The sequence below is a fragment of the Pagrus major genome, chromosome 5, assembly GCF_040436345.1.
Source record: "Pagrus major chromosome 5, Pma_NU_1.0".
Lineage (NCBI taxonomy): Eukaryota > Metazoa > Chordata > Actinopteri > Spariformes > Sparidae > Pagrus > Pagrus major.
This window is the reverse complement of record NC_133219.1, coordinates 35778416-35791807: the sequence shown is the minus strand read 5'-3', so window position 1 is coordinate 35791807 and position 13392 is coordinate 35778416. Positions and strand designations below refer to the sequence as shown.

At 39.6% G+C, this 13392-nt stretch overlaps 2 protein-coding genes across 2 annotated transcripts in view; one reads left to right on the top strand and one right to left on the bottom strand.

The window, feature by feature from the left end:
- The window catches only part of vps13a (vacuolar protein sorting 13 homolog A), a 36749-nt gene extending 35359 nt beyond the window's left edge, over positions 1-1390 (top strand). The window contains exon 76 of the mRNA XM_073467135.1: positions 118-1390. Within this exon, the coding sequence (XP_073323236.1) occupies positions 118-168 (51 nt within the window). The 3' untranslated portion in view covers positions 169-1390. The remainder of the gene's footprint in view (positions 1-117) is intronic.
- A 546-nt stretch (positions 1391-1936) lies between these two features.
- LOC140996559 (guanine nucleotide-binding protein subunit alpha-14-like) lies at positions 1937-10376 on the bottom strand. The gene is made up of 7 exons (XM_073466991.1): positions 10223-10376; positions 4782-4966; positions 3855-4009; positions 3043-3171; positions 2823-2952; positions 2580-2733; positions 1937-2340 (listed from the first exon to the last, which is right to left on the bottom strand). Exons 1-7 carry the CDS (start codon positions 10341-10343, stop codon positions 2150-2152), a joined length of 1065 nt encoding a protein of 354 aa, XP_073323092.1. The 5' UTR covers positions 10344-10376; the 3' UTR covers positions 1937-2149.
- Between the last annotated feature and the right edge of the window lie 3016 nt (positions 10377-13392).

Sequence of the window (13392 nt, the reverse complement as noted above, 5' to 3'; positions counted from 1 at the left end):
ATGCCCGACTGTTATCTGCTTTGTGTACGGTATAATTAAAGGGCTTCTGCATGTCATCCAGACTAAAGTTATGTGACCAACCTGCCGTTAATAACTTTGGTTCTGTTTTATTTTCAGTGGGTTCTTGCCAAATTGGAGGATGCAAGAGAGAGTTTACCTAAATACTAACTCAACAAGAAGAGTGAGAAATGATAAACGTGAAAATTTTAAAAAAGAAGAAGAAGAAGAAAACACACACAGTCTGTGTGTGTCAGTGCCTTTGTTCTCTACTGCATGCTCCATTTGTTTACCTCCGTGTGTGAGTAGTGGTGCAAACACACAAACGATGCTGTATGTTGACTGTTAATTTGTGTCGGGGGTGAAAGACTGAGTGAGTAGTGTGTATGTGTGCATGCCAACTGAAGTTCTCTAAATGGACAGCTCACTTACATTCATTTACCACAGAAACTCTGAATACATTTAACCAATCTTTGTCTCTTGCACACACTGTATAATAGATTTTATCATAGTTTATTTCGTTGCTTCGCACAATCCGCTTGCGTCTGAAATGCTGCTGAAATTGGAGGGTTTTCACTTTTCTAGGCCTTTAGTTTTCCGCACTCAGTCTAACTCACATGGAGTCACTAACTTCATTCAGTTTCAGTTTCACTGAACATAATTCAAGTTGTGTTTTGCTGTAGAAGCTACACTGTTACAGTGCAACAGCCAGTAAGAGAAATGGTAGAAAACAGCTTGAATAACACCGAGGCCAAATCAACCGTAATTGTTGTAGCACATTTCATGTTGTACAGTGTTAATTTTACCAGGTTATGTAAAAGGGAAACTAATTTAAAATTTTGAGTATGGCTTTATAACACATGTAACTCAAAAGATGTCGTCTTACTTTTACTCTCTTACTTAATTCTTCCTCTTTTTTTAATACGTTGCTGCAGTTGAAGACTGTCAGTGTGTGATTTAGAGAGGCATGCTATTTTTATACTACACTTATCAATCTGCTGTATATTGATCTAAAATAATATACTATCTGTATATATCCACACTCACACAATAGTCCATTGTGTTAAGGTGTTACAGATTGTAATTTTGTGATTTTTATGTTTTTATACCACATGTATGCAATGCCAACTGTGTTAATGAGTTATGCAGAGAAAAGTATATTTAATAGAAACGAATGCTAATTATCATAAGCCGCTGGTAACTCTGAAAAGCTTTTTAAAGGTTTGCTTTTGGATTGTGGTGCATCGCAGTTTAATGCTACTAAATAGTTCTGTTGCCAGTTAATGTTTGTCGTTTTTGGTTTTTGGGGAGCAAAATGTACACTGGAGTGGCATAAAGTTTTGTTTCTTTTCCTGCTCTTTCCAAAAAAATAAAATATGTGTATTAAATATCAGTTTCATCATCCTTCTTTTGTTGTACCCAGAAGATTCCACCCACACAAACTGCACTTTTCATTAAGTAACTAGAATTGTTTATTCAAAATCACCATACATAAACTTTGCATTTCTCATGAAAAGAAACAGTTGAGTTGGATTTGTCTTAAAGCACAATGTGGATTATTTTCATCTAAAACAAACTGTGCTGAGTAAATAAGGCACTTGCAGGCGGGAAGAGACAGGGCTCAGTGTTAAAAGCAAAAGGGGAGAGGCGTAAAATGTCCTACTCAGTATTAAATAACAAAAAAGTCTTACAAACAGCTTGTGCATGAGCAGAAATAGTTGAAGGTTCAGATGATTTCTGATAACTATTTTAAGAATTAAAGAAATGTTCAGCCCACACAACAGGTCAATGATATTACGTAATAACTTTTAAAAAATAAATAGTTTTCACATCCTCACTTCTGCTGTAAAGTATCTTTTTCCATACAGTAGATCTCTATAAATGCTATTAATTACACACAATACATAAAAATTGTATTTCAGAGAGCAACTTCCACACGGTTACATTCTCTTTGGCTGGACTTTTACAGGCACAATGACACCAAGGATCTTGTCAATAGCTGTGTAAACAGGGAGGAACTTTCTGTAAAATCCAATTGTTCTCTGTTTAGACAACCATGATAAATCACTGTAAAGTCTAGTTTTACGTATATCTCCTATCATGGCTCTCCTCACGTCGTTCTTTCTACCCTCTGCTGTCCTCCTGCTCCTCTTTACACCAGATTGAACTCCTTCAGGTTGTGTCTGAGGATGGTGTCTTTGACGGCCACGAAGACGAAGCGGATGTTTTCTGTGTCTGTGGCGCAGGTGAAGTGAGGGTACAGCGTCTTGTCCTTCTCCGGGTTTTGTTCTTGGTACATTTTCAGGATGAATTCTTGAGCTGCTCCAGGATCCTGCTGCGGTCCTGCAATTCAAGGTTATTATTTTAATATGTTGAATGCCACTTAGCCACTGAGTGACATCACTGGAGGCAATTTGTCAGATTACGTGCAGTCATACTCACCAAAACCTGTAAACACACTTTAATGTCCAACATTGGTGCAAAGAGTGATTAGAAAAAACATCTAAACATGTGGCACATGCAAAGAAATGACCCAGCTATGTGCATGGCCTCAGAATGATTATTCAAACGTAATATCTAACCTGTGAATTCAGGGAAGTACGTGGCTATATGAGAGTGCATGATCTTCTCCTTCAGGATGTCGGTCTTGTTGAGGAAGAGTATGACAGAGGAGCGCTGGAACCAGGGATAGGTGATGATGGTTTTGAACAGGGCCTTGCTCTCCTCCATACGGTTCTGTAATCGAATTGCAGCGCAGAAAGATGGAACAATGACGACACATTCGAAGAATAGAGCGGTGATCTGCTGTCGAGCTGATTTCTCACCTCGTTGTCGCACTCGGCCAGAACCTGGTCGTACTCGCTGAGCGCCACCAAAAAGATGATGGAGGTAACGTTCTCAAAGCAGTGGATCCACTTCCTCCTCTCTGACCTCTGACCCCCCACATCCACCATCCTGCCATAACAGCCGAGCCCAACAACAAGAGAAGAGTTATGCAACGTCAAAATTCACCTGTACCTGTCAGATCTGTACGTTATATCTCACCTGAAGATGACATTCTCCATGTCAAAGGGGTATTCGATGATACCTGTGGTTGGCACTCGGACTCTGAGGATATCTTGCAGGTCAGGTAAGTAAGAGGGTTGTGCAATTCGATCCAGATCCGTGAGATAGCTGATAAAAAGAAGAGAAAATAGGCACAAGCAGGAAGAGGAAATATAAAAGAGAAATGTTGTGATTGGAGGCTATTAAAGAAGACTCTAACCAGGAAGTTAAAACCAATCAGAAAGAGTTTTGCTGCGGTGCAGAAATACAAATGCAGTGTGTTCTAGTCTACAATGCTAAAAATAGCAACCACAAGCTAAAAAAAAAATGTCTTTTCCCTTTTTCTCTGGAGTCCAATCCCTGTAATATAACCCATCTATCTTCCAAAAGAGAGCCTCTAGTCTCAGTTTGTTTTGTTATTATTTTTATGCATTTTATTTCCCAAAATTAAGGTCTAAATCAGGGTTGTCCAAGGTGGAGCCAAAGTTGGCCTACCAGATCTTTCCAGCAAAAAAAAAAAAAAAAAGTCACATTTGAACGTTTTCAATATAAAAAGGAATTAGCCTAAAAAATACCAGACGTGAACTTTTTTTTATGATAGGATACATTCCCTGCAGGTTGCTTTACAGGAAGCAATACCAAGGACATCAATGGTAGCGACAGCCTGCCCATTATAATGCAATCCAATACTTTAGCCTTGATACTGAGACTGTCAGACACCTGTTTAACTCACCTGTCTAAGCTATCTGAGAAAACTATTTAACAGAGCTGAACAGATCAGAATCTCTGTGTTCATACTGTCTAATGCTCACTATTTGGTGGAGTCGGACAGCTGGTATTCCCTGCGACGTTCGTAGCATTCCTGTATTCCTCCATCGGCCCACAGACTCCTGATGGCCGTCACGAGGCTTTGATCTAACTCCTCCACCTTGTCCACCTCCACCTCCAGGACTGCGTTTGCATGACTCTACGGAAAAACAGACGCAGAGACAAATAGAAAATGGTCCGTCCGACATGTCTCCGACTTCTCTCACTTTGTGGAAACAGATCCAAGAAAAGAAGCAGGGAACTAGCTTCAATTTTTATTACATTCCACCTCCGTCTCCTTGAAATTACATTTATATCCTGATATTTTGTTAGTGCAGGAATATTTCTGTTTCCATCCAGAAACCTACTTTTGATCATATGATTTGTTTTCTAATGATCTGCAAAAAAACATTAGAGGAAAGGAAAGGAAATGTGCAGGATTTGAAGTAGTATTGTGTGTGCAGAGCAGCAGAATTTGGGCATTTTCTTAATGAGTTAATGAGTTAATGAGTCTATTTCTTGTGGGGAATGTTTTATTTGTAGTGACACAACTTTATTTATATAACATGAACAGACAAGCTGTGAAAATCAGTTGAAAATGCTGGATAGCCTGAATTAAAGTTACATTCCGTACAATTGTCTCATGTGGTTTTGTGTCTAAATAGCGAAACAACATTTTTTACAACATTGAACTGTTCCATTGTGATATTTTTGGAGGGATTATCACTGAAGCTTTGTGATTTTGTATTTGGCGCCTGAGTCACTTTTCTTGAATTCCTATGAATATTTACAAAATGATCATTCGGACTTTAAATCTTAAATGTGTGCTGAATAAAGGAAGGGCATGCACGTGTTGTAAGAACAGTTCTTCAAACAAAGACATAATAACATAACTAAAATAAACTCCAGGCCCAGTTTGACCCAGTCCGTACCTGGTTCTGCGCGTCAGAGAAAGATATACTAAGAGCCTCCATGGCTCGGATCATCGTCTGCATGGACGTGTAAATGTTCTGGTAGACCAGCTTGGCGTAGCTCCTCTTGTCGTCATCTGAGTATCCGCCTCCATGGATGATCCTCATTTGTTTAATGAAGGTACTCTTCCCACTCTCTCCAGTACCTGTAGGGTTAAATCCAATCATATTGCGTCATACATGCCGTACTTTTAGTATCATTACATATTTACATGCAACAAATTGTGTGTGTTTGATAGTTTCATGGTTCTCTCTCAGCGGTGTTGGCTGGGACCACTGACAATCAAACAAAGACACACACACACTGTCCTAACACTTCATGACAATAAATTCAAAATGCATTGACTCGCATACACTCTCTCTCTCTCTCTCTCTCTCTCTCACACACACACACACACACACACACAGAGAGAGAGAGAGCCTGCATGTCACCTCCCTCTTCAGTTCTTACAGCACAAGTTCCTAATTTTCTCATTCAGCCCACATGATGCTGACTCCATTTGTTTAACAAATGTGTGTTTGTTAACACACCATGAATATTGGAAGTAGCTTCGTTTGTGAATGTGCATGTGTGTGTGTGTGTGTGTGTGTGTGTGTGTGTGTGTGTGTGTGTGTGTGTGTGTGTGTGAGAGAGTATATATCTGTATATGTCCTCCCAGCAGTGTGGTAAAGCTCTGTGGAGAGCCTGGGTGGTGGCGGCAGTTTTCTGGTTTGCTGGCTGTTTTGCATGGCACCATGAATACTTGAGTCTTTACATCTTAGCAAACAAAGGCTTAGACAAATTGTCTGCATTTGAATGTACCTTGTTTACAAGTCAAGTTTCTTGAAGATGACGAGGATTTGGACGAGACGGGCGGGTCAACTCTGAGACGGAGGCAAATCATGATCCTGCACGCCTGCTGTGTTTGACTTGTTCACCCTTGAGGCCTCAGTCTTTTACAACTGAATACATTCTGTTGGATTCATGTACGATTATTACATTTATTATTATTGTCTGTCTTTAATGTGGCAGACATTTTTTTAAACCACACACACTTCTGATGTCGACCATATTGTTTTGAACATTAGCAATTTTTTTTTTTCATATTTCTCTGAAAGTTATCTCTCAGCGGACACAATTAGCCCCAATAAAATGTAAATCCAAATGTATTCCCCGTCAAAAATATTTTATCACCTCCGTGGTTATGTTAACAGCTGTGTCTTTTTGTATGTTGGTTGGTTTGTCAGCAGGATTATACAAAAACTCTATCTATCTATCTATCTATCTATCTATCTATCTATCTATCTATCTATCTATCTATCTATCTATCTATCTATCTATCTATGCGCTCTGCTGAGTGTTGTTCTTGTTTAAATCAGTATATATCTAAAGGAGCGAGGAGGAGAGCTACTCAGCCTGTACAAACAGTCTCAGGATCTGTGATTAGGGACATCTTGACCTGGAGACTCATTTTTGATGGGAAGCCTGCGTCACAAACTTGGGATGTTCAGTTTGGACATTTACCAGCCAGACAGGGTCTAACGAATATCTGCTCTGAAGGTGCATTATAGGAAGGAACATGAAATCACCGGGGTGAATTATTTATGAATTTGTGCATTAACAGTAATTTACTGAGTCAGGTACTGCAGTGATGCTGAAACACATCACTGGATTAAAGTTCACTGAGTTATTTATGTTGCTTTTCTTTTGTTTATTTGCCTTTATCTTTGTGCACATCTGCATGTATTTGTGTATGTCTGACTTGTATGGGGTGTTTACAGTTTCCCTTCAGATGATAAATACTGACCACAAATGTCGACACATAGAAGCTGTGTGAATGAATGCTGCTATCACCTGTCGACCTTCAAACAATTTTTTTCATGTCTGTTTGTTGGTTAGTTTGTCAGCAAGATTATATAAAAAACTACTAAATAGATTTCCATAAAACTTGGATGGAGGATGAGTCTCAGCCCAGGAATAGACCCCATTAACTTTTACTGCAGATCCAGAAAAAGGGATGGATCAAGGAATTATTTACTCACTTTTTCACATGGCGTTTTGTTTTTTGTTTTTTTTTACATTTTCATTCATTTCATTCATGGAAAAAATGAGGTGCGACTCAGTGGTTTGGATCTACGAGCACAATTTGATGCTGAAACCAAATAAAAATCCAGATCCAGCAGATTTAAATATGCTTTATTTGATATTGGACTAGGCTTGATTGAATCAAAGCGGACTGTTGGGCCTTGGCGGAGGTATGCGCTCTAATGAGTGCCATTCTAGTTGCAAATGAAACTAACATTTGAAACATAACTTTTTAATTAAGTGTAGGTTCAGGTTACTTTAGGTAGCTTCATTTATAATGGTATGTTTGGACACATTTTACCTTCATCGAATAAATGCAGCTCCTGTGATTTGGATGCAGCAGTTTGTCCACTTTGCAATTTCGATAATATTTTGATCAGACACTGAACTAAAGTGGTTGTAAACAAGATATTAATCTCTTTTTTTGCAATTCTTCATCCTGTTTATTGTTTTATCCCAGGGTTCCACAAACAGATAATCAGCTTATTCTGCATTCCTCATTTGTGAACAAGACCACGACTGTCTGTTCTCTTTGCATATTGTGTGCTTGCATGAGACTGTTAATATTTGGTACTGATACTACATCTATTCAAATGAGCAAGTCCGCATGGTGGTTCATAAAAACGCTTGATTCCTGCTTTCTTTCAATGGTTTTTCAATGGCGTCTAGCACTTGCAGATAAACTGCAGCTGAACTACATGACCAGCTCTCGCACACTGTCAATGAATTGACTGAAGAGGCCGAACGTGTAGGTGTTGATCTTTCACTCTGCTTCACTCCCACTCTCACAGTGATCAGATAAATAAATGTCATTGTTAAAGGAAACTTGCGTCATCCAATTCTTAGAGTACTTTGAGTTACCTGGAAAATAGTCGGATACAAAGAGACATGTCACATATTGTGTAATTGGGACAGTGAACCCTTTATAACTGAATCATCTTCCTCTGGTGACCTGTTAAACCTGTTCCCCCTCATCACACTGACTTCTTTCTGTGTTTATTCGCACCACGTAAATCGCTATGAAATTCCCAGGAGCCCTTACATCCACATAATCCACATGATACTGACTGTTAACGTTCACCACCTCCTTCAGATCTTATCCATCAATCCCCTACAGTGAGCTGAGAGAAAAAAGAATTTCCCCAACAAATAAAGTGTGTATTCATAAAGCCGTTACGGACAGAAACCTGACACTCTCTTTAAGAGAAAGCTCGTTCTCAGAGAGCAGCCGAGGCAGACCTACAGCTCACGTCCTGCACAGGTCTGGATTTGCATGACGTTTGCATGAGGTGTGCCCACAGCAGCTAGTTATGGCTTCCAAACACACCACTGACCGAGGGCCTTGACAGTCACTCCCGTCCCTGACATGCAGCCTCACTGCTGCAGTAAAATAGGCTGTGTGCACTCACAGACTCATGGAGGCCACGTGGCAACACCCTTTTTCATCTTTCACTGGATCAGTCGAGTGTTTCCCAATGTCCGTCACCATTATTACGTTATTGATCTGTCATGTGTGTCTTGTCGATATATGTACATGACCTCCATCGTTTTTGCTGACTTCAACATTGTCTGTTATTCTTGTTTTGTTTGTGTGGTTTTATTTAATATGTTTATTCATTAGGGATATTTTAATATTTGTTTCACATTACAATTTCAATGTCTAAATATTCTCAAGAATTAAAAGTGTGTCACACTTTGACAGGGTGTATTTTTCAGGGCAGAGTAATGTATTGATTTAATATTGTTATTGTAATATCATCTGAGATTTTGGATATCGTTATAACGTGAAAAGTGTTGTCTTTCTCTGGTTTTAAAGGCTGCATTACAGTAAAGTGACGTGACTTACCAGACTGCTCTTCTTGTTTTTATACTTGCCTTTACCCACTTAGTCATTATTTTCACATTACTGGTGATTATTTATAAAAAATCTCACTGTGTTCATATTTTAGTACCAATAGTCATCCCTACAATATTGTTGCAATATTGACATATCGACCCTCATTCAAATAAGAAGTGGCTGATCAGAAGCCCAACCCTGACTAACACATGAGACTTAATGTGAGACTACTGGTCCGTACCCAGCCTTCCTCTCACTGGGGCAGCAGAGTCAGAAATGAATGCACAACAGGATGTTTGAGAACATTTGAACTACCACTTTCATAATGTAACACAGCTGGAGGTGCACACATGCCATGAACATAATAACCCAACACAGATGTAATGTTGTATATGTGTATGGTGAATATGGTGTCCTGGATCTTTGGATCCAAGAAAGACTAGAAAGAAAATTAAAAAATAAGAAATAAGAAAAAAAGCCTGTTCCCAGCCAGCCTCAGACCTGCTGAAGAGCCCTTGAGCAAGTCAGTGAGCTGATACCAGGAAGTGTCCACCCCTTCTTCACTGTGACATGACAAGTGGAAAAACTAATGTTTCTCTGAGCATCAGAAACTTCACATTATTAATATCTCCATATATAGACCTGATGCATCATCGGCAGTGGATAATAAATTTATATTTTTTCTTTAATCCCCTTTTCCTTTAAAATGAGGCTGGAATTCATCCCAACAGAGGGCGGATAAACGCCCTTATTTCTCCAGTCCATCTTGGAGCAAACATAAATAAATCTTCTAACGCGCAGACGGCAAGTGCGATGAAGGAGCGAATTTCGGTTTCTACACACACTTTGACTGGAAACAAGCCAAAGTCCGAATACATTGTCATCTTTAACTATCTCTGCATGTTACTATTTGCAGTGCCTCTGTGCCAGGTGAGAGTCAGATGAGTCTAGTAGACAAAATAATCAAGGTTGAAAACGCTCCACACTGTGCGTAAAATCAACGGTGCGGCGGTGGAGCCAGTGCGCACTGACTGACTGACCGCGCTCCATCCGGAGACGAGAGAGAAAAATGAGGTGGAAAGGAAACAAAGACAACAGTTAAGATATACAACACAGACCTCCTCACACTATCATTGACCTGAGTGCTTGATGCATAACAATCCAAGAACATCTTAAAATATGGAGGAAAGAGATCCTTCTGCTGAGTCCTGTCCCACCTGCCATGATACCTGCATGTCCAGGTGTGGTCAGGAAGCAGTAATGGCACATTTAAACCTGCTCATGACTCATGAGGATATAAACCACAACCCCCCCAAAATAGCTAAATATAACTCCATCAGGGGAACTTTTAGAGGAGCTTCGGAAATGTATTTTGTGGCACTCTGGCCGGAAAGGGAAAGAAAAGATATGGTCAGTATGCGCCCTTAATTTCATAGTCTATGATTTACCCCAGAAAATGTCATTTTGCTCTGGGATGAGGGCCACTAAGATGATGCTCACCCAACAGCAGCAGCTTCAGTTCCCTCCGGGAGTCCTTCTTGTCCCTCCTCAGCTGCTTCTCGATCTCCTCGTTGATCCTCTGGTTCTCTTTGTCCTCCGCCGATACGCAGCAGCCAGCCATCCCTCACACCAATGAGCCCTCTGCCGTCAAGGTGAAAATGCTGAAGGCTTCTGGAGATGTCTGGAGATGTCTGCTCCCTTCTCTCACTTCACAAATTCAGGAAAGGGCGCAGAGCATCTTTGAAAACCCACTTCTTCCTTTTAATTTTAATTTAATGGTTTAAATATTCCGAAATTCTGCGTTTAAGGGGAAAGTCCAGAGATTTTTATTTTTTTTTAGCAGTAAAAAGCTCTGACCTTTTCTGATAAGGTGCTGTGGTCGGTCTGAAGCAGGAGGACACTTGTTCAACTTTATCCAGCCTCTTCGGGAGGGCGTGGCACCGGCTGCAAATAGAAGCAGATAAAATGGGAAGTTGGCATCCAGAGCAGGCAGACTGTGTTGACTTTACCCCACAGAGATCATGCAAACTGAGAATGGTGGATTAGGTTTTATGAAAGACAAAAAAAAAAGTAGGATCCATGGGCCTGGTGCGTAAACTGACGTTGATCACATGGTTGCAGGCTGCAAGTAGCTTTCCTGGCGAGTTTTTATACATCCGACATGTGTCAGAAGGGGCTCAGGGCGTCAAACATCCTCCAAAGTTGCGCAGCATTACAGGGAAATGGAAAGTGAAGGATCCTGCCTCAGTGCCATGTCTCCAAATGGCCACCAGGGGGCAGGAAGGCCAGCTGTGAGTGAATGAGTCGTCTAAATGAATTATATCCAGGCTGGATTCAATTGTTTCACCTTCAACACTTCTACACCTTCTCCTCTTGCAGTAGAACAAATGTTTCTGAGGGGAATGAAAGCTGGGTATTCTTTTTGTTAGGATGTGATGTCAATAATAGGTTAACACACATGGGTGAAAGTGAGCTTCGGTTGCACAGATCTGTGCTCAGTATTATGAACTCAAAAGACAGAAAAAATAAACAGGATATGAGATTATTTATAAATAAAGTCATAGAAACAATCAAATGAAAGATCATAAAGAGATGAAAACATGTAATAATCTACTAAATGTGCATGCATAGTGTTTTCATTTTAGATCTGGTAGATGAAAAAAGCATAGTTGACTGCAATAAATGTATAATAAAGTAAGTATTCATCTTAATAAAGCGACCACAAAGGCTCATTAAAGGTTTAATAACATAATAGGTAATAGTATAGGTTTTTTATTAATGTTCTTAAATGTTTTTTACGTGCTTAAAGAGTGCTTAACACTTACATATTCTTATTAATGTTAATATGCATCTTATAAGGACTTTTAAGGGAATCAAAACATTAAAAAAAACGATTGACTGAGAAAGTGATAATGACAAACAGTACCTGTGAATGTGTGTGTGTCCTGACGTTGACCAATCCTTTTTACATGTTCAGGTATACAAACAAAGTTAGTGAGTTTTGGCTGCAGCTAACCTTAATAAAATAACCACAAGCAGTCTTTTGGCTTTTTTGTGCAATTTACTCTCTGTTTATCCACACTCTTGTCCTCTTTTTGAACAATGCTCTCAATACATACATTATTGAGAAGTCCAAACTACTCTGTATCATCATGATTGCTTTGCAACAGGAACATTCACAAAAACCAGAAAGACTGAACGTGTTATCATCGGCAGGAAAACTTAATGCAAACATTTTTCATTTGGAGTTGAGCTTTTCTCAATGGAGAATCAGGCTTAAGGGTTTTTTCTTCCCCGTGGTCTTGGAGGGGTAAGAGCATCAATCTTTCAAGGATATAAAAAGCACTGAATTTATCAAACGTGATGTATTTTCTTGGAATTGTTGGGTTACATCTCAGTAACTGCATGTAAAATGTAAATTACCAAAGATAACATAGGAAAGAAAATTAGCCTAAATAATCTCTAAGAGGCAACTTTAACCATCTTGCTTGGCAATAAGCTTGGGGCACATTCTGTTGAACTTTTATAGAGTAACAAGAATCACATCTGTGTTCACTTTGACTTAACTTTCAGAGCTTGACAGAGGTTTGTAATACAAATTGGAGTTCGAATGCATGTGGCACAGACGTCTGGAGAAGCACTATGCTCATGCTGTGATGCAAGAGTCACAGACCTGAACTCTGATGGGGAGAAACGATACAGATTTAAAGGCATTGAATTGACTATATCGTAGAAATGATCTCTGAAATGAGAGAAAATAAAAATCAGAGTCGACATGCTATTGAAAAGAAACATGTTGCTTCATTTAGAAACATGTTGAAGGGGTGTGACTATGGATACAGGACACATTTTACACAACTGTGACTGGAGATTATCATCAATTTTCAAAATGAGTCATTAGACTTCATATCTTCATGATTTAAAAGGCAGAAAAAGCAGGACAAGATTTGTCTGCTTGATATTTGAACCGCAGCACAGGTTTCCAAACCGTGTGTGTCAGCAAGTCAACACCTGCTGGAAAAATCCAGCCTGATATGACTCACATGTGCTCCCTCAGTGTGATGATGTGAAAGTCTCTCACCAAGTTGGAAACAGTACTTAATTCTGGCTCATATTTATCTGGCAAAATCCATTCTGCATCTTTGCCAGTACAATATCTTCTTTTTTTTTATTATCTGCTTTAATCCTTGTGTAAAAACATCTGAGATTCACGAGCAGTTGACACACTCCAGGATTCACTTTTTGAATCTCTTTTTGGGGCTCGTGGACGGACATTTTCTGTTCAGTGGGTTCAATGATCTGAATTTTTTAAACAAGGATTTTCCCTTAAGGTAAAAGGGACAGTGTAAATAGCCACTTTACAACAGCAGGGACACAAGTTACTGATTAATGCAACAAGTGATCAACACTGAGAAGCTGGAACTTCAAAACATCTCCTCTGGCAACAACAAGAGTAACAGTTTGTTTTCCTATTCTTCCCCGCTGTTGGTAAGCGGTTATTGTAAGACCTTAATATACTTCGAGTACGCTGTGAACTGGACTGGGTATTAACTTTCTGAAGTGGTCGTTGCCTGCCAAAATCAACCATCCTTGTTAGCAATTTCACCAGCTGGCTGAAATATCTGAAAACAACAGGACCTCCAGGTGAGGGCTGGTCGCCTGCCAAAGTG